The sequence below is a fragment of the Psilocybe cubensis genome, chromosome 3, assembly GCF_017499595.1.
Source record: "Psilocybe cubensis strain MGC-MH-2018 chromosome 3, whole genome shotgun sequence".
Classification (NCBI taxonomy): Eukaryota; Fungi; Basidiomycota; class Agaricomycetes; order Agaricales; family Agrocybaceae; genus Psilocybe; species Psilocybe cubensis.
Window position 1 is genome coordinate 2,888,154 of NC_063001.1, and position 18,479 is coordinate 2,906,632.

At 48.2% G+C, this 18,479-nt stretch overlaps 5 protein-coding genes across 5 annotated transcripts; 2 read left to right on the top strand and 3 right to left on the bottom strand.

The window, feature by feature from the left end:
• Window positions 1-63: 63 nt before the first annotated feature.
• JR316_0003768 (uncharacterized protein) lies at window positions 64-2,568 on the bottom strand (the record flags this gene model as incomplete). The annotated part of the gene is made up of 2 exons (XM_047889538.1): window positions 64-1,392; window positions 1,456-2,568. 2 exons carry the CDS (start codon window positions 2,566-2,568, stop codon window positions 64-66), a joined length of 2,442 nt encoding a protein of 813 aa, XP_047751912.1.
• Window positions 2,569-2,725: 157 nt separating this feature from the next.
• On the top strand, window positions 2,726-8,499 carry JR316_0003769 (1,3-beta-D-glucan synthase; the record flags this gene model as incomplete). Its single annotated transcript, XM_047889539.1, has 9 exons — window positions 2,726-2,948; window positions 3,008-3,237; window positions 3,294-3,908; window positions 3,970-6,652; window positions 6,716-6,895; window positions 6,952-7,796; window positions 7,864-8,194; window positions 8,250-8,387; window positions 8,444-8,499. The coding sequence occupies 9 exons, from the start codon at window positions 2,726-2,728 to the stop codon at window positions 8,497-8,499; spliced, it is 5,301 nt and encodes a 1,766-aa protein (XP_047751913.1).
• A 680-nt stretch (window positions 8,500-9,179) lies between these two features.
• JR316_0003770 (Protein FAM160B1) lies at window positions 9,180-12,619 on the top strand (the record flags this gene model as incomplete). The annotated part of the gene is made up of 5 exons (XM_047889540.1): window positions 9,180-9,281; window positions 9,338-9,459; window positions 9,519-9,556; window positions 9,612-9,872; window positions 9,921-12,619. The coding sequence occupies 5 exons, from the start codon at window positions 9,180-9,182 to the stop codon at window positions 12,617-12,619; spliced, it is 3,222 nt and encodes a 1,073-aa protein (XP_047751914.1).
• Window positions 12,620-12,714: 95 nt separating this feature from the next.
• On the bottom strand, window positions 12,715-14,755 carry JR316_0003771 (putative J domain-containing protein; the record flags this gene model as incomplete). Its single annotated transcript, XM_047889541.1, has 5 exons — window positions 12,715-13,391; window positions 13,447-13,856; window positions 14,096-14,407; window positions 14,474-14,652; window positions 14,711-14,755. The coding sequence occupies 5 exons, from the start codon at window positions 14,753-14,755 to the stop codon at window positions 12,715-12,717; spliced, it is 1,623 nt and encodes a 540-aa protein (XP_047751915.1).
• A 198-nt stretch (window positions 14,756-14,953) lies between these two features.
• JR316_0003772 (Dicarboxylic amino acid permease) lies at window positions 14,954-17,358 on the bottom strand (the record flags this gene model as incomplete). The annotated part of the gene is made up of 13 exons (XM_047889542.1): window positions 14,954-15,152; window positions 15,206-15,376; window positions 15,436-15,508; window positions 15,568-15,805; window positions 15,869-16,054; window positions 16,167-16,354; window positions 16,412-16,459; window positions 16,511-16,579; window positions 16,630-16,647; window positions 16,700-16,784; window positions 16,848-17,017; window positions 17,084-17,153; window positions 17,212-17,358. The coding sequence occupies 13 exons, from the start codon at window positions 17,356-17,358 to the stop codon at window positions 14,954-14,956; spliced, it is 1,662 nt and encodes a 553-aa protein (XP_047751916.1).
• Window positions 17,359-18,479: the final 1,121 nt, after the last annotated feature.

Genomic DNA, 18,479 nt, shown 5'->3' on the forward strand with positions numbered 1-18,479 from the left:
AGGAAGGGATTTATTTATATAGCCTCGATAGAAATACAGCAATAAATCTACAATACATACAGCTTACTTGCCAGCACCCCCCCATGTTTTCCAGTCAAACCCTCCTTCAGACTTGCGTCCTGTCTTGCTCGCGTTCTTTCCCTGGGGTTTGCTTTTAGCGATCCCCGCGCTCCTACCACTCTCCTTCCGCTCTCGCGCCAACGCCTCTTTTCGCATCTCGGAAGGCAGCACGGGAATTTTCATATCCATAATCGGCGTCAGTACTTTGCCATCTATGCTCTTCCTTGCACTAGGTTTAGTACTAGAGTTTGTTTTGCTTGATCCGGGCGTAGTTCCGAGGTCGGTATCATCATTAAAGTCGTTATCTATTTCATCATCTTTCTCGCCACCGCCAATGTAGACCGTTTCCTCGTCCTCATCCTCATCGAGATACCCTGCATCTTCGTCTCGATCTCCGACGCGTGTGTGGCTTGATGATATGGACGAGGCGGACTTTGACGAGAGTAAGGATGTTGGCACATGACTAGGCGCTGAAGTGCATGGTCGCCTTCTAAACGGATTGCGAGACGTCGACTCATTGACCAACGGCGGTACAATTCCAGCTCCATTACCAATGGACGCCCTTGTACCCTTTTCACGCGCAGGCTCCGCAACCTCCAAATCCTCCAATTTCCTTCTCTTCGCCGCCTTTTGCACGACCTCGTCTAGCTCTCGCTTCACCCGGGCCGCACGCGCGCTGCTCATATCCACCATTGCCACCTCGCGCCTGCTGCTCGTTGCCGCTGCGTGCATCTGCTGTTTCCTCTTCTCTGCCTGCGCCTTTTGCTCCTGGAGCGCATCGTCGAGGGTCGCCCATGCGGGCGGCGTGCGGTACAACTTGAGTTTTGCGTCAAAGGTGTTGGAGGGGCTGATAGTAGAGGTGGACACGACGGTGGGGCGCTTGGGTTTGGGTTTGATAGGCTCCAGCGAGGTAACGGGCACCATCGGGAGCGGGATGCGCGAACTCGCTGTGCGTGACCCAGAAGAGCTCGAGCTCGAAGCATACATCGCACGCGCATGCATGTTCAGGCGCGGGACCTTGAGCACGCGCGCACGCGCGCCATGGGTCGATGCTTCCGCGCCGCGTGCGTTGGCAGTGCCCGACACGCTTTCTGATTGGAAATTGGTTTGATCGGAGGTAAATTCCGAATTTGGGAAGCGCGGTGGGTGGTGTAGGACTCTGCGTGCGTTGGTGGAGGTGCTCGGTCTGGGTGTGGGTGTGCCCGACGCCGTGTTTCTGGAAGTGTTGGTAGAAGATTGTGCTGTGGGTGGTAGATTGCTTGATGGTGGTGTTGGAGTTATGCCGCCTATCCAGACTGATTGGTTGATACGGCCTGATGGAGGCGAGTTGCGCTGACAGAGGAGGGAAAGGTAATGAGAGGAATGTCAGATAGGTGTAATCAGAAATATACTAACACGTCCGGGGCGCGGCTTTGCAGACATTATAGTGATTTCGTAATCTTGACGTTCGTACCAAGCCTCTTTGTTCCGTTGGTGTGCCTCCGAGTCCTCTCTGGCCTGAATATCCCTCTGGAGGACAGTGGTATTGCCTACTCGGATGGAGGCGGCGTTGGGGGGCACTACGACGAAAGCGTCCTGAGGAGCAACAGAACTGACTTTGGGGGCGGGGACGGTGGGACGGTGGTATAGGGAGTCTATATTTAGGACGAAAGGGTGCTCAGACGAATAGAGCCTGGGCTGTATGTCGTAGAGAGATTCTAGGGCGGAAACAAGTGGGGCGGGGTGGTATAGATCGTCGTACTCGTGAGACGGTGGGTGGAAGGGAAAGGCCTTGTCTGGGAGACAACGAGTGCCCCGGAGATCTGTGCAATGTAAGCTAGCTGTAGACAATGAATGAATAAATGGAGACTTGCCGAGCACGGAGAGAAGGGGGAACCTGAGGATGTGGGGGAATGCGTCGTTGGTGATGCACTTGCAGTTGCGGAGGGAGAGGATGCGGAGCTGCCAGGGCCCTCTGCGATCTGGCTGGAGGGTGGCTGCGAGGGAGTGGAGGGCGTAGGCGGTGAGGGCGGTGCTGGATGCGTCGAGGGCAGCGAGGGTGTGGAGAAAGCGGAGTCTGTGCACGGTGTCGTCTGTAAGGTGGGCACACGCGGGGAGACTGAGCACGGTCACGAGGGAGAAGTGCGCCGTGCTGGGGATCGTCTGCAGGAGCGGCAGATGCACGTCCGCGAGCGGGAGCCTGTATTGCGCCAGATACCCCGGCAGGCCGTCGTATATCTGGACTAGCACGGCCCAGAGACGCGGGTCGAGCGCGGCGGGGTCATCGATCAGCGTGTGCAGCAGGCGGGGGCGCCGCAGCGGCAGGCGCACGGGGAGCGCGATCTCGTCCGGGTACGGCACAAGGGCGCGCAGACACAGCTCAACGAGCGTCGGCAGAGTCTGGCTTGTCGGGGCGTCGGTGTCGGCGGCGGCGGCGGCGGCGTAGGGCCCCGGAGTGTAGGGGGGCGGGTGGGCAGTGAGCAGAGCATGGTCGGCCGGCAGCAGGCTCTGTTTCGCAGTGAAGAGCATGACACAAGACAGATCGCCCGGTTTAGGTAGTCACGCAACCAACAGAGCTTCTTCTCACGGCCCTTCTTTCTTCTCTCCTCCCTAGTCCTCTGCCTGGTATTGACGACCATTTCTTACTTCACATTCTTTACTACCACTTTCTCTATCCTCCCCTCTCATGCCGCCTGCTGCCTTCCCTAGGCCCCAGGATTCCCGCAATAACCCCTTTGCTCCCAACCAGCTCCCCCAGCCTCGTCCTTACAACCCTCCTCAGCCTTATGCTCCCGCCTTTCCCCACCCCCGCCGCGACGACGATGAGGCTTCAGAGATCGGCGAACACTATGACATGAACTCGAGCACTACCAGGCTCGCTGGCGCTCCCGCTTTTTATGACCAATCAGGTATCCTCCTTCTCCTTCTCCAGGCCTCATCATCATCCACCTCACCCTTTTTCTCACAGGCGATGCGAGTTCTTCAGAGATGTTCGGTCGTCCCTACGACCCCTCCGTTGATTCACACTCTAGTATACCCAGTATATCCCCCTTTGCTGATCCCGGCCTCGCCTCTTCAGAGCACTATCCTGCCTGGTCTGCAGACCGTCAGATACCCATGTCAACCGAGGAAATAGAAGACATCTTTTTGGACCTCACTCAAAAGTTTGGCTTCCAGAGAGACTCCATGCGGAACATGGTATCTTTCTGTCCCTCCACGTAGTACAGGCCTCTTTCGCTGACCCCTTGTCTTAGTTTGATTTTACTATGCACCTCCTCGACTCTAGGGCCTCCCGCATGACCCCCAATCAGGCCCTTCTTACCCTCCATGCAGACTACATTGGTGGTCAGAATGCCAACTACCGCAAGTGGTACTTTGCTGCCCAGCTCAATCTCGATGACGCCGTCGGTCAGTCTCAGAACCCAGGCCTCCAGCGTCTCAAGAGCGTCAAGGGCGGTAAGAACGCTGGTCCAAAGTCCCTCGACTCCGCCACTAACCGTTGGCGAAATGCCATGAACAACATGAGCCAATACGACCGTCTTCGCCAGATAGCCCTTTACCTTCTCTGTTGGGGTGAAGCTGGCAATGTCCGTTTTGTACCAGAAACCCTCTGTTTCATCTTCAAGTGCGCCGACGACTACTATCGCAGTCCCGAATGCCAAAACAAGATGGAACCTGTGCCCGAAGGCTTGTATCTCGAAACTATTATTAAACCCCTGTACCGCTTCATGAGAGACCAGGGATACGAGGTCGTCGATGGCAAATTCGTTCGCAGGGAAAAGGACCATGCGCAAATCATCGGTTACGACGATATTAATCAGCTTTTCTGGTACCCCGAGGGACTAGCAAAAATTGTCATTCGAGGTGGCGTGCGTAACCGCTTTTGTATTTTTTTTTTGATCTGCATTTCTCATCTTTACATCCTATCAGCAACGACTTGTAGACATCCCTCCTGCCCAAAGATTTATGAAGCTCAGTCAGATTGACTGGGAGAAAGTCTTCTTCAAGACCTATTTTGAGAAACGATCTATTGCTCATCTCCTCGTCAATTTCAACCGTATATGGATTCTTCACATCTCGGTATACTACTTTTACACTGCCTTACACTCCCCCAAGGTATATGCTCCTCGTCTAAAGAATTTTCCTTCTGCACCCATGACATGGTCTGCTGTCGCGCTCGGTGGTGCCGTCTCTACGGTCATAATGATCCTTGCTACTCTCGCTGAATTTTCGTACATCCCAACTACATGGAACAACGCTTCGCATCTTACGACACGTCTAATTTTCCTCCTCGTTATTCTCGCTATAACCGCCGGTCCCACCATCTACATCGCTATGGTTGACGATTTGCCCAATAAAACGCAAATCCCTCTCATCATCGGTATCGTCCAATTTGGTATCTCAGTCGCTGTCACTATTGCTTTTGGTATCATCCCCTCCGGAAGGATGTTTGGTGACCGTGTAGCTGGTAAATCACGCAAGTATATGGCCTCGCAAACTTTTACGGCTTCTTACCCAGCTCTGCCCCGCAATGCTCGCATTGCCTCCATCACCCTGTGGATTTTGATTTTCACCTGCAAGTTTATTGAGTCCTACTTTTTCTTGTCAGCGTCCTTCAGCAGTCCTATCGCAGTCATGGCGAGGACAAAGGTGCAAGGATGCAGCGACAAGATCTTTGGTAATGTGCTCTGCACGAATCAGGTCCCTTTCACACTCGCCATCATGTACGTCATGGACCTGGTTCTCTTCTTCCTCGACACGTACCTGTGGTACATCATCTGGATCATGGTCTTCAGTATCGGGCGCTCATTCGCTTTGGGTCTCTCCATTTGGACACCGTGGAAGGACATCTATACGCGATTGCCGAAGAGGATCTACGCCAAGCTTTTGGCAACTGCCGAGATGGAGATCAAGTATAAGCCCAAGGTTCTCGTCTCGCAGATTTGGAATGCGGTGATCATTTCGATGTATCGCGAGCATTTGCTCTCGATTGACCATGTACAGAGGCTTTTGTATCATCAGGTTGATGGACCTGATGGGAGGAGGACGCTCCGCGCCCCACCGTTCTTCACGAACCAGGAAGGGGCTGGGTACAAGGGCAACTTCTTCCCCGCGGGTGGTGAGGCCGAGCGCAGAATTTCGTTCTTTGCGTCGTCTTTGACTACGGCACTGCCTGAGCCTCTGCCAGTCGACGCAATGCCTACGTTCACGGTTCTGATTCCCCATTACTCGGAAAAGATTTTGCTTAGTCTTCGCGAGATTATCAGGGAAGAGGACCACAACACCCGTGTGACACTTTTGGAGTACCTCAAGCAGCTTCACCCTGTGGAATGGGACAACTTTGTCAAGGACACCAAGATCCTCGCGGAGGAGTCGGAAGCCGCAGACGGAACGTCGACCCAGCACAGCGAAAAGGCCAGCAAGGCGGACGACCTGCCGTTCTACTGCATTGGATTCAAGACTTCGTCTCCCGAGTATACGTTGCGCACGCGTATCTGGGCTTCTCTCCGTGCCCAGACGCTGTACAGGACCGTGTCAGGTATGATGAACTATAGCAAGGCGATCAAGTTGTTGTACCGTGTCGAGAACCCGGATATCGTGCACAACTTTGGCGGTAACACTGAGAGACTTGAGCGTGAGCTCGAACGGATGGCAAGGCGCAAGTTTAAGATGACGATTGCGATGCAGCGGTTCGCCAAGTTTAATAAAGAGGAACAGGAGAATGCCGAGTTTTTGCTACGCGCGTATCCGGACTTGCAGATCGCGTATCTGGATGAGGAGCCGAGCGAGAAGAAGGGTGGGGAGGCGCGGTTGTTCTCTGCACTTATTGACGGACATTCGGAGCTGGACGAGAAGACAGGCAAGCGGAAACCCAAGTTCAAGGTCGAGCTGCCCGGTAACCCCATTCTTGGAGACGGAAAGTCGGATAACCAGAACCATGCAATGATCTTCTACCGTGGAGAATACCTCCAGCTCATTGATGCTAACCAGGACAACTACCTTGAAGAGTGTTTGAAGATCCGCAATATCCTTGCCGAGTTCGAGGAGACGTCGGTGTCGAGTCAGAGCCCGTATGCGCAGTGGGGCCACAAGGAGTTCAACAAGTCACCGGTGGCTATTGTCGGCACGCGCGAGTACATTTTCTCGGAGAATATTGGTATTTTGGGAGATATCGCTGCTGGAAAGGAACAGACGTTCGGTACGCTTACGGCGCGCGCGCTCGCGTGGATCGGCGGCAAGCTGCATTATGGACATCCTGATTTCCTGAACGCGACGTTCATGAATACGCGTGGAGGTGTATCCAAGGCACAGAAAGGTCTGCATCTGAATGAGGATATTTTCGCTGGTATGAACGCGTTTGGACGCGGTGGACGTATCAAGCATTCCGAGTACTACCAGTGCGGTAAAGGACGTGATCTCGGCTTTGGCACGATTCTGAATTTCCAGACTAAGATTGGTACGGGAATGGGAGAGCAGATGCTCAGTCGGGAGTATTACTATCTGGGAACGCAGTTGCCTATTGATCGCTTCCTGACATTCTATTATGGCCATCCTGGATTCCATGTTAACAATATTTTGGTCATTTACTCGATTCAGGTGTTTATGGTGACTTGTGAGTGTTCATTTTTTCTCCAACAAGATGTTTGGTAGTAAGCATTCATTTCTTTGTGCATAGTGCTCTTTATCGGTACTCTCAACAAGCAGTTGTCAATTTGTAAAATAAACAGTCAAGGAACGGTTCTTGCTGGACAACCCGGATGCTACAACCTTATCCCAGTGTTTGACTGGATCAGACGTAGTATTGTTTCCATTTTCTTGGTCTTCTTCATCGCCTTCCTTCCTCTCTTCTTGCAAGGTCAGTTCACCTCTTTATGCCTTTATCATTTCATCGTTTAATCAGTGTATTTCCAGAGCTTACTGAAAGAGGTTCGGGCAAGGCATTGGTCCGCCTGGGCAAACATTTCTTGTCTCTCTCTCCGCTGTTCGAAGTGTTCTCCACCCAGATCTATTCTAATTCTATTTTGAGTAATTTGACTTTCGGTGGTGCTCGCTACATCGCCACCGGTCGTGGATTCGCGACTAGTCGCATCTCTTTCAGCATCCTTTACTCCCGCTTTGCTGGTCCTAGTATATACATGGGCATGCGTAACCTCCTCCTGTTGCTGTATGCTACCATGTCTATTTGGATCCCCCATCTCATCTACTTCTGGCTCTCTGTCCTTTCTCTGTGCATTGCGCCATTTTTGTTCAACCCTCATCAGTTCTCATATGCCGACTTTATCATTGACTACCGTGAATTCTTGCGATGGATGTCGCGCGGTAACTCGAGGACCAAGGCGAGCAGCTGGTACGGATATTGCAGGCTCTCAAGAACGATGATTACCGGTTACAAGAAGAAGAAGCTTGGTCACCCATCTGAAAAGCTCTCGGGCGATATGCCTCGCGCGACATGGCGGACCGTCATCTTCTCGGAAATCATCATACCTATTTGCGTCGCGTGCATCTTCGTCATTGCGTACATGTTCGTCAAGTCGTTCCCTGATAAGGACGGCAACCAGAACCCTAGCCCGCTTATCCGTATTGGTGTCATTGCTATTGGACCTATGGTTTGGAATGCGGCAATGTTGGTTATGTATTTCTTCATCTCGCTGTTCTTGGGCCCGATGATGGAGTCCTGGGCCAAGTTTGGATCTGTAATGGCTACGTTGGCGCACGTTACAAGTTTGGTTGGTTTGGTTGCTTTCTTCGAGTTCTTCGTAAGTGTTTATTTCTTTGAGATAATATATGGTGCAAGTCAGAACTAATGATTTCATTTTCTTCAAGTGGTTCCTCGAGCTTTGGGACGCGTCGCATGCCGTGCTGGGAGTTATCGCTATCATCGCCATCCAACGAGCCATTCAGAAGATCCTGATCGCCGTGTTCCTGACACGTGAATTCAAGCACGACGAAACCAATCGTGCGTGGTGGACGGGTAAATGGTACGGACGTGGACTTGGAAACTCGGCCATGTCTCAGCCTGCTCGTGAATTCATCGTCAAGATTGTGGAGATGTCCTTGTGGACATCTGACTTCCTCCTGGGACATGTTTTGCTTATTATCTTGACACCGCCTGTGCTGATTCCGTATGCGAATACTCTGCACTCGACTATGTTGTGTACGCTTTGTTTGGTTTGCTTTTCATACGACCTTTTTTCTGATTCCATTTTTAGTCTGGCTGCGCCCTTCGAAGCAGATCCGCCCACCCCTCTTTTCGACCAAGCAAAAGAGACAGAGACGATGGATTGTTGTCAAGTACACAATCATTTACATCTTCATGGTTGCTTTGCTCGCTTCGTTGATTGTTTTGCGTATGTTTTTACCTTAACGAATGTTAACTATCGAGGCTGACATCAACCTTTCATAGCTGCGCTCTTCCGGGACCGTATCACATTCGACTGCTCTCTCTGCAGGAATATCTAATGCTCTAACGCTCATACGAAAGAAAAGTCAAAACACCACATCCCCATTCCCGCATTGTCACATAGCATTTTATTTTATATATAAACCATTACCCGCACGTCGAAACATTTGCATCACCACATTCAATGCACGAAGCAAATCAACAAGCCATCTAGCCAGCGAACAACGCAACACAAGTAACAATATATTGCCTCATATAGGGAGAGACGGAGGCCCAACTCCTCCGTCTCCCTCTGAAAACACTCGTCTGTATCACAAGTAATTTGCATAGATATTCATAAGGGCGTTGGAACATTTTTTTTCTTTCTTGTTTAATGCAAGATCTACAATACTTATACTTATCTTACTTTTTTTTTCTTGGTTTTGTTTGTTCGGTTTCGTTTCTCCTTTTTTTTTGGAATTGTCTGCATGCCCGCAACCTTTAGCTTGGATTCATGTATCTTCGTAGGTCAGGCAACCCACATTACGAATTCTATTTTTCTTGCTACAGGAATCATTAGATCTGTTTGCGCTAGTGGTGTAATACAAAATTGTGGATGCACATTTGAAGCCCCTAAGTTGAGCTCTTATCGATCACGTGATTTAGTCAACCCCCATTAGGTAGCACTCTCACCAGAACTTCGTCGCGATCGAACTTTGTCACTGCCAGAGAGCGTTCGAGTTAACGCTCGGCCTCGTCCATGGATTATTTTTCTAAATTCTTGAGAACTGTGCCACAGCCTGCAACGTCTGTTGAGGTAGACCATGCGCACGAGTTTCACAAGTCATGGATTGCCATCAAGGTAGTTTCAGATCTCCGTCGTCCCATCTAGTTAAATGACGCCCATTCAATGATTAGGACACTTTGCTAATGCCCGATGAGAGGCAACTGAGCAAGGGAATAATGGCCACAGACGTCCCAGACTTACTGAAATCCATGGTGCAATCTTTGATTTCAGAGTCGACGACAACTGAAATTGGGTGTGTTCCATAGTCCTCCGTCTCAACGACCCGAGTGAATTGACGAAGCTCTATAATAGAGGCACTGGCGCGTGTATGGAATATCTCTTGAAGAATGGTGCATTAATCGTGTCTAATGCATGTCGCACAGCACATTGACAAGGATCCCATAGATGTCCTGGGGACGCTGGTCCGTCTCAGTGAAGCCGACCGTCCGGCAGGAATCCAGGCTCAGGTCTTGAGTGCAGTGTCAAACATGGTCGTTTTTCTCGATGAGCAATTTCTGGTTCACTCAGCGGTACACAAAGCTGTTTTACGATTACTTAGAAGCTGTGTTGGGGATGATATACAAGAACAACTGGACGGGCGAAACAAGCTTATGGGAGCCGCTCGAAATGTCGTTCGCGCTGAGCCTTCAGAGTACGAGACAGACTGTACGTGGATCACCTTACACCGTCAGCTGAATTCTAATGTATTCACAGTGGTGAGATTACTATGCATCTTGTGCAATCGTATCAGTTCCTATCGAGAATTGTTGATGATATTCTTCCACGACAAACACTGGTACCATTCTGAGCCGTTGTTCTCAGTGGAAGAAGGTGACGAATACGAAGACGATGAATATGATGACGAAGAGGAAGAGGAAGAAGACCCTGATGCCACTTTGAAAGGCATCAAGCTGGAACAAGCTGCAGGCAGCGACGAAGTTCGGCCACCATCACCTAATTCATCCCAGGCTACGATAACCACCCATCAAAAGGTCGATGGCAAAACTCCTGAATATGAATTCCTTCTCTTCAACTACCTGCTCCGCTTCGTGCATAGAGAAGGTGACATAGGTTATTTCGCTCGTTCGGGCTTGGCGCTTCTGGTGGAAGTTGCAATGTCTCCTGGAAAAATGAGCAATAATTCGACAGTGGACCAAACTCCTTCAACTTCGGACCCAGTTAATGATGCAGCTTTGGCACTTGCTGAATACATCCTCGATGGAGACTTTTCTGATGTGCTGGGTGCGGGTCTGAATGCAGTTTATTCTCTTTTGCCATCGAAGCTGGGATTCTTTCCCCATATCTCATCCGGGGGGTCCAATAACACGATGACAATTGGCGGTCAAACTATGGCGGACGAAGACGAGAAAGAGAGGGCCTTGATTCTGATTGACAAGAACCGAGCCATGGGCATTGAAGATGCTGGTAGCCCCGAGTTCGCAGCGAAAATCGACCATTTCCTCACACATTTGGTGTTTTTGCAAAATATCCTGAAGAGAAATGGAGAAAATAACAGTGTTGATCCCTCATCACTTGTGGGCACAGCTATCGTGCAATCTATCCTCGACGCAGTCCGACGGATTTTCCTTGAAAATGTCTTTTACCCATCTATACTGGAATGCTCTGATGCAGACGGTAGTGCAGTGGCAGTCATGTCATACATTGACATTATGATAAGAACTCTTCAAGAAGGCCCACTTGTCAATCTCCTCGTTGACTTCCTGGTATCAGAAGACAGCACTGACCCACAAATTAGGCAGCGGATCCCAGCGAATGTTAAGAATCGCGACATGCCTCCAAATTCTTCAGACGACAAGCGTGCAAAGCATCGAAGACGGCAAAGTAGTGCAATGTTACTGTTGGAAATGGAAGCACCGGAATCCCGAAAAGAAACGGATTACTTCACTTCAATGGGTCGATATACACTCAAAGATCTTTTGATTGCTAATCTGCGCTCCAAGTCTCAACCCACAGCGACCTCTGCCCTTCAACTACTACACACTTTGCTGAAGTATCATCCACAGGTAGCGATAGAGAAAATCCTTCTTGTTATTCCGGATTCCTTTGCCACAGTGTTCCCTCATCCCGCTATTGTTGGATCCTTACGGCCAAAGGTTGTGGATACCTCCATCACAGAACAGGACGAGGATGAAGAATTCCGCTATCCCGGAGCTGAAGATTCAAAAGATGCTTCTCACGATAGTTCGATCTTTTCACAGCCAGCAACGACCTACTCAACACATGAACGTGAAATGGGACTTTACCTTGCTCTCGTATCTCGAATCGATCCATCACACAACCGTGACAGCGACGGTTTTAGCACTGGCTATGATCATTATCTTCACGATGCCCTAATGACTATACAGAGTCAACCAGACTACTGGAGGGCTTTAGAGAATGAGGACAACGCGGCGCCCAGATTCAAGCACCGCCTCAACGTAAACGATCCCATTCTTTCGCTTTTATTGGAATCTCTCACTACTTTCTTTTCAAATTCCCCTGACTTTAATGTTGGCTTGACTGGCGTACTGGCAACATTGGCAATACACCCGGATCGGTCAATGTCTGGATGGATATTATTCGCGTCTAATGAAGACCCATTTGCTTCACCTAAGCCACGCTACAGTCGTGACACCCTATACGATGATGGAGACGATCGTTCAATTGACTTCGAAATCGAAGAAAAGTTGGCTAATGACACGAACTACCTTCCAGCTGCCAGTATGGATGAAAAGTCAAAACCTGTCATATACACAATTTTGCAAGGTTTAGTCAACCAGTTAGAAAGATACCGTCAAACGGTAGAAAATTTTGACAAGTATCTGTTGGAAAGACGACAGGGCCTTTTGTTCTCCGAAAATCTGAGCGACGCACTGAACCTAGAGTTGAACATTGTAGAGGAGCGAAAGTCGGTCAAGTCAGTAGAAGAATCCCCCGCAAAGTCAAAACCGAAACCCAAATCAACAGCAACTTCTTCTTTTGTTTCCTTCCTCACTCCCAAGAAGGCTAAAGTGGCTAAAGCTGCCCCTCAAACCGAACCTACGACACCCCCTCAACAAGCAGTAAGAAAGACTGTCTCGGCGAGCCCGTTCGGAAGCCATTATCATCACACTGGGTCAGTAAAGGTAGAGCCTTACATTGCTCCAGTACCATCCAACGGTCTCTGGACGCCAGCAAAATCCCAAAAATGGACGATTCCGGAAGACGATGTCTTCGGTTCAGGGTGGAATGAGAGACCTCCTAAGGACTACGATAATGATGAAAAGGTAGCGGCACCTGCACCAAAACTCGAACCTATCACTCTGTCACAACTATTGGACAACGTTGTGATTCTGGAAGAAAGTATAAAGGAGTTGGTGGCCATTATTCATGCCAGACGAAGCCTTGGGATAGATTCTTTACGCTATCTATAATTCTTACATATAGGAAAGTCATTAGACATACAGTGAATAATTTTACAAAAATCAAAACGTGAAATGCGAAGAGGCTTATGCAGTATGGTATGTAGTTACTTAGCCTTACGGCCCTTCCCTTTTTTCTTTGGAGATGAAGACGATGCTTTGGCCTTATCTTTATCTCCGAACAACTTATCCTGCAATCTGGCAAATTCGGCATCATCAATCTCCTGGGGAGGGGGAACATTGGAACGAGATTTCTTCTTGGGGGAGTCATCGTCTTCAGCCACATCATGAGAACGTTTCTTGCCTTTAGATCGGGATGCCTTGGGCGCCGGTTCTGAATATTTTGCGGCAAGACTGTCGAAGAATCCATCCATGTTTTTCTGTTTCTTCTTAAGAATTAGCGCTTGCAGTGTTGAGTGGTCTTCGTGAGCCTCCTCGTCACCATCTTTTTCCTTGGCCTTGTTCTTCGCCTTCTTGCGTTCAGTAGCCTTGCCGCTTCCATAAAATTCATCCCAGACCCCTAGTTCTTTGGCCAATGCCTCAGCCTCTTTGGCCTCCTTCTCTGACTCTTTCTTTCGCACCATCTTGGCCTTTTCATCTTTAGAGGTTGAGCGCCAAGTGGCAGTGGACTTGAGTTCGCCTTTCTTAATCAACTCAGTAATGGCGACTATAAAGCGTTCTTCATCCTCATGAGTCGAGTGCGGAATATAAGTCATGAGTTCTCCCAAAGAGCCCTCCGTCGTCTCGTATGCAGCCTTTAAGTCTTCCATTTCTTCAGCGGAGCCTGTCGCGACATGTCAGAGACCGTATATTTCGAGGAGGAAGCTTCAGACAATTACCTTGATATTCTTTTTTCATTTCATCTAACTTTCCCCGAGTGACACGGTCAAACAATTCTTCAAAGTATGCCTCCCATCCATCGTCACCTGCTCCTAGCTCGAAACCTTCATCTGTCCTGCCACTAGAGTCGTACCGTGCCTTCCTCTTATTGTCGCTCAAAACAGCATAGGCAAACCCTATTTGCTGGAACCTTTTGGACGCGTTTTCTTTGGCTTCCTCTGTAGCAGACGCGTGTTTGTCTGGGTGATAAACGAGGGCAAGGCGACGGTAAGCCTTTTTGATTGCCTCAATTGTGGCGTCCTTCTCGAGCGAGAGTACTGCATATAGGTCCACTTCTTCTTCGCCAGGGAAAAATTGGTTAATAGGGTCGTTGTCGTCCATGATAGTCGGGGTATGAGTTTGAGATTGACTTGTGAGTCTGGATGGGAGACAATCTTGTTGACAAAGTCACGTGATATATACGCGACGCGTTTATATTGCAATGACAATTGGCGGCCCGTTGTCGCGACTCATAACTCGGTGCCAATTCCTCTCTAGAGTCTTTTATCGTTGTGGTTCAGCGCTGTCATTATTTATTTTTCAATGTATATCCGCGTAAAGGTTCTTAGATCACTTAATCGTTACAAATCAATGAAATAAGCGTGTTACCATACACTGCTAACCAATTTTTCGATTGCCCTGGTGCCCTCAGAGTCATTGAGACCTCCAACCCACATAGCAAACCACATTAAAGAAAACGTAACACCATAAGATGCTCCTGCTATAACCTGAGGCCATGTATGATGCCCCAGCCAGACCCGGGACATCACAATCGTTGCTGCCCAGGGAAGGCAGACAAGGGGCGGGAAAACACGGAATGCATGCTCAGGATGAAGTGATGGGTGAATAGGGAGATACATGCATGCCAGGAGTATGTATGTCGCAAAGAAGCTGATTGTAGCAGAATGGGTGCTAGGCATGCTAAAAGGGTCAAGTGCCAGTGAGTCCCTGTCCTCTGCTTTTCAAACTTTGCTTGGATCTGCTTACCCATATGTTACTTTCATTTTTCGGCCAGGATTATGTGCTGGACGAGGCTGGCGGATAAGCCTTTTGACCACTTTTACAGATAGGCTGCAACAAACGGCCCCTGCAGTAAAGTATATTACCCCTGTCGATCTAGAATACAGGATGAAGCATGCAGTTAAGGATGTGACAGTAAAATTAGTCTACAAAGAGATTTTACATCGTCATGATATGTTTGCCTGCAATTTTGGAAACGCTTACTTGGTCTAGAAAGGATAAACATAGGTCCGAGAGTCGTTTACCCATTGGTAAAAGGGATATGCTATCAACCAGATGCTCAAGTAGGATGAGTGCAGAATGTGATGACGTGTGTCAAGGTCAGCGTGAACTCTGAGTAACGAGGATCAACTACCGCTTGCCGCTTGCTCGCTGCTTGATAAGTCATAAAATGGCGTTGAAAATATCTAGATTTATGCTACACTATATTAATTCAGGCCGCGTTCATTACATCGAATCCCAAACTCTCTGAAGGAAGGTTCTGGGGCCTTTTGCTTGCTCAGCTGTGACAAATTTGGCTTCCTCCTCGTCAATAGCGCGAATGCCTGACACAAGGTCCACATCCCTTGACGGAATGACTCTAGTCCGGTATACTAGCTTATATCCTAACCACAGAATAAGGAAAACAGGAATGCCTATATAGCTCCTATACAATATGATCAGTATTTTGAAAAGATGGTGTAAAGACTTTAAACTTACGTGACAAAATTTGCTGAGTTCAACTTTGGAATTAATGTATCGAAACCTTTGAATAACGTGATGATAGCGGTAGAGCCCAGGGCGAACCAACTCCCCCAAGGTTGGAATGGGGCTTTGTAAGGTAACTCGTCCCTTGACATCCCACGGGCAGCTAATGCTTTCATAAAACGACTGATGACAGACAAGAATCGTTAGTCGCTGTTGCAAAGTGATATAAAAAAGAATCGCACATGTGTGCGTAACAAATTGACATCCAAGTCAAAGCACCGAAAGTAGACACCAAGTTGACGAACCATCCAAAAACTATGCAGTCAAAATCCGTTTTGTTAGCGAGAGCTTAAGCAAAAAAGATTGATCCTTACCTTTGCCACTAGATGACTTGACGTTAAGAAATACCAAACCACAAAAGGCAGTGCACAGGATCAATGAAGGCAATGGAACACCCCCTTTGGTGACCTTTTTGAAAATTGCAGGGGCTTTTCCCTCTACAGCCAGACCATACAAGGTGCGTGATCCAATGTACAAGTCAGAATTAGCGGCACTCATGACGAAGATGAGAATAGCAGAATTAATGACATGATTGAGCACTTTGATACCAACCTAACGTGGTTTGTTTTGGAGAGGTTAGTGTACGATCACCATTCATATGTACAACAGACATACAAGGGTAGTTGCGACGACGAATGGACTGGCAGCGGCTCCAGTTGTTGATTTGGTGGCTACAAAAAGTGAGTCGTTTGTCCTTGGAACAATTAGGCCGATCACGAAAACGCCTCCAATGTAGAAGATCAGAATTCTCCAGAATGTCCTTCTAATGGCAATCGGGATATTTTTGCGCGGATTTTGGGCCTATGCAAAGGCGTGAGTTCGTAGCCGAAACCTATTAGTTGCGCTCCCTACCTCTCCAACTGTTACCTAAGATCGAAATAGTAATTGATGAGTGGTTGTCGGTATCGAAAGCCAACGAAGAACTTACACCGATCAGCTCAGTTCCAATGTAAGCAAACAATGCATTGGTAAGGGTGGCCCAAAACCCTAGGAAAATTGCGAGGGATTCTTTGTGGACATATTTTAGAAGGTATGAGCCCATTGGCCCATCTGGTGCCCTCCAATATCTGAATCCAATACGGTCATGTTGTGGATTACCACCTAGGTGCATTAAATGAATGACATGTTCATTACTAGCAAGAAATTGTACCTGCGTACCAAGGTCAATAATGATGCCCATAAGCAAGAGTCCGATCAAGGAAACGACTGGTGAAGAGAATAGTTAGAATGGTACAGGATAGCATGGAAAATACACACCTTTCAAACTAGAAAACCAAAATTCTAATTCTCCAAAGACACGCACTCCCAATAGGTTGACGAGAAAAACTTATCAAATGTCAAAATTATGTTTTCTACACCAAGGTGGGTTCACTTACTAAACCCAATGAAAATCACTATTCATACCAGCGTCAGGGAGCATCACGTTTTGTCTGAAAAAAGACTAACCCATCCAAATTGCGATGTGTACAGACCGTGTCCAATATTGAACAACTAAACCAGCAGCGTTGATGTTATTTGGAGTAACAATGAGCTGTTGTGATGCACCGTCAATAATCGCTTGTTATACCAACAGCCCGTCCTATTTTTAACTCACATATTTGAGAAGGTAATTATACCCCACAGCAAAGCCGAGCGCTGGGTCCACAAAACGTGTAGCATATCCTGCAAAACCCTTCTTGTGGGGCAAGAAGGCTGCCATTTCACCAAGAGCGACCATGACCAAGTAACAAACGAATCCGACGAACGAATAACCCAATAAAATACCTACAATTTCCCAATTTTGCCCACATCAGCCTTCAACATTGGAATGTTAAAAGATTCAACCCATACCTAAAGGGCCACCGCGTTGAAGCGCCGTTCCAGAACCAATAATCAAGCCAGTTCCAACTGCTCCACCGAGCTGTTCGTGACGTTGAATAAAAATACATGGAACGGTAGAGACTAAATTTTGAACTTACAGCAATCATGGAAATTTGACGCGCCTTCAGACCTCTATGAAGACTCTCATGTTCCACAGGGTCTACAAATGCGGCATCTTCGTAAGAGGTTTGATCGAGAGATGGTGCGTCGTTTTCCTCGTCAATCTTCTTCTCGTTGAACGCCATCTCAAACCGGCAATACCTGAAGACGGTGGTCAAAGTGGGAGATTAGGCGAGGAGCTATACGCATGGACAAAAGAAGCCCGTATTTAACAACAGAAGCACGGATCTATTTTACAGCATTATCTGGACTCTCATCTTCCGTTGACATTGGATCACACCTCGGGACGCAGCGATAAAGGCAGAATACATACAGTATTCGTATGCATCAAGGAACCAAGAACACCTAAAGGGTCTATTGATCAGACGAATGCCCCACATGGAGTCGGTAGTACGAGATTGTAAACCATGCAACCCTACCAACACAGCACCGAAGAAGCTTCTCGGGAGTCTCGTTATGCAGTTCCATATGGTGCCAAGCTACAAATTGGCGTTACACAGCACCCCGTCACAGATACTAGGCATATTGACATACGGATTGACAGTCTGAGGAAATGATTTGCCGATAGGTGACATGGCAGACACATATAGGAGGCGGCGATAGCGTCTGTGGAACTAGCTCACGCTGAACGCGAAATAATTTGGTGGCCATCGTTATTGTTTAAAAGGGGATTTACAGCGAAATCGGTCTTTTAACATACACAAACCGGAACAAACAATTGTTGGCCTTCTCGGACTCAGCGCCCATTTCCCAGTCGTTTTCAAACTTGAGAGAAAAGTCAACGAATTTATGCATTACATATGTCTACGAAGAAATTGATCCAAGTCTAATTTTCTCTCAGCCAACAGAAATGGCTATACTCAACATCGCTTTATTCATTCAAGTGACTTGATATGTATCTCAGGCTGCTCCGAGTCGGCGAGAAGTTGGTTGAAAGTTGGTGATGAATGCTGTAATGAGATTCCGGGCATTCCGAACATTTCAAGGGTGTCGCAAATCATCTATCACCAAAGACTTGATTTCAAAGCCGTATTTTTCTCTAACGGTTCGCAGGTACAGAGAGAAAGTAGTAAGTAGTACATGGTATATATAAGTCAAAGCATAATTAAATTTTCTATGTACTGTCAATGCTATGTTATTAAACCTGAAGATCACCTCGGCCAAACATTCCATGTGCGACTTGCTACGAATAACAAAGTCCGAGATCATCACCAACGAAGTAATGCAAGATCGTGAACGAAGAGAT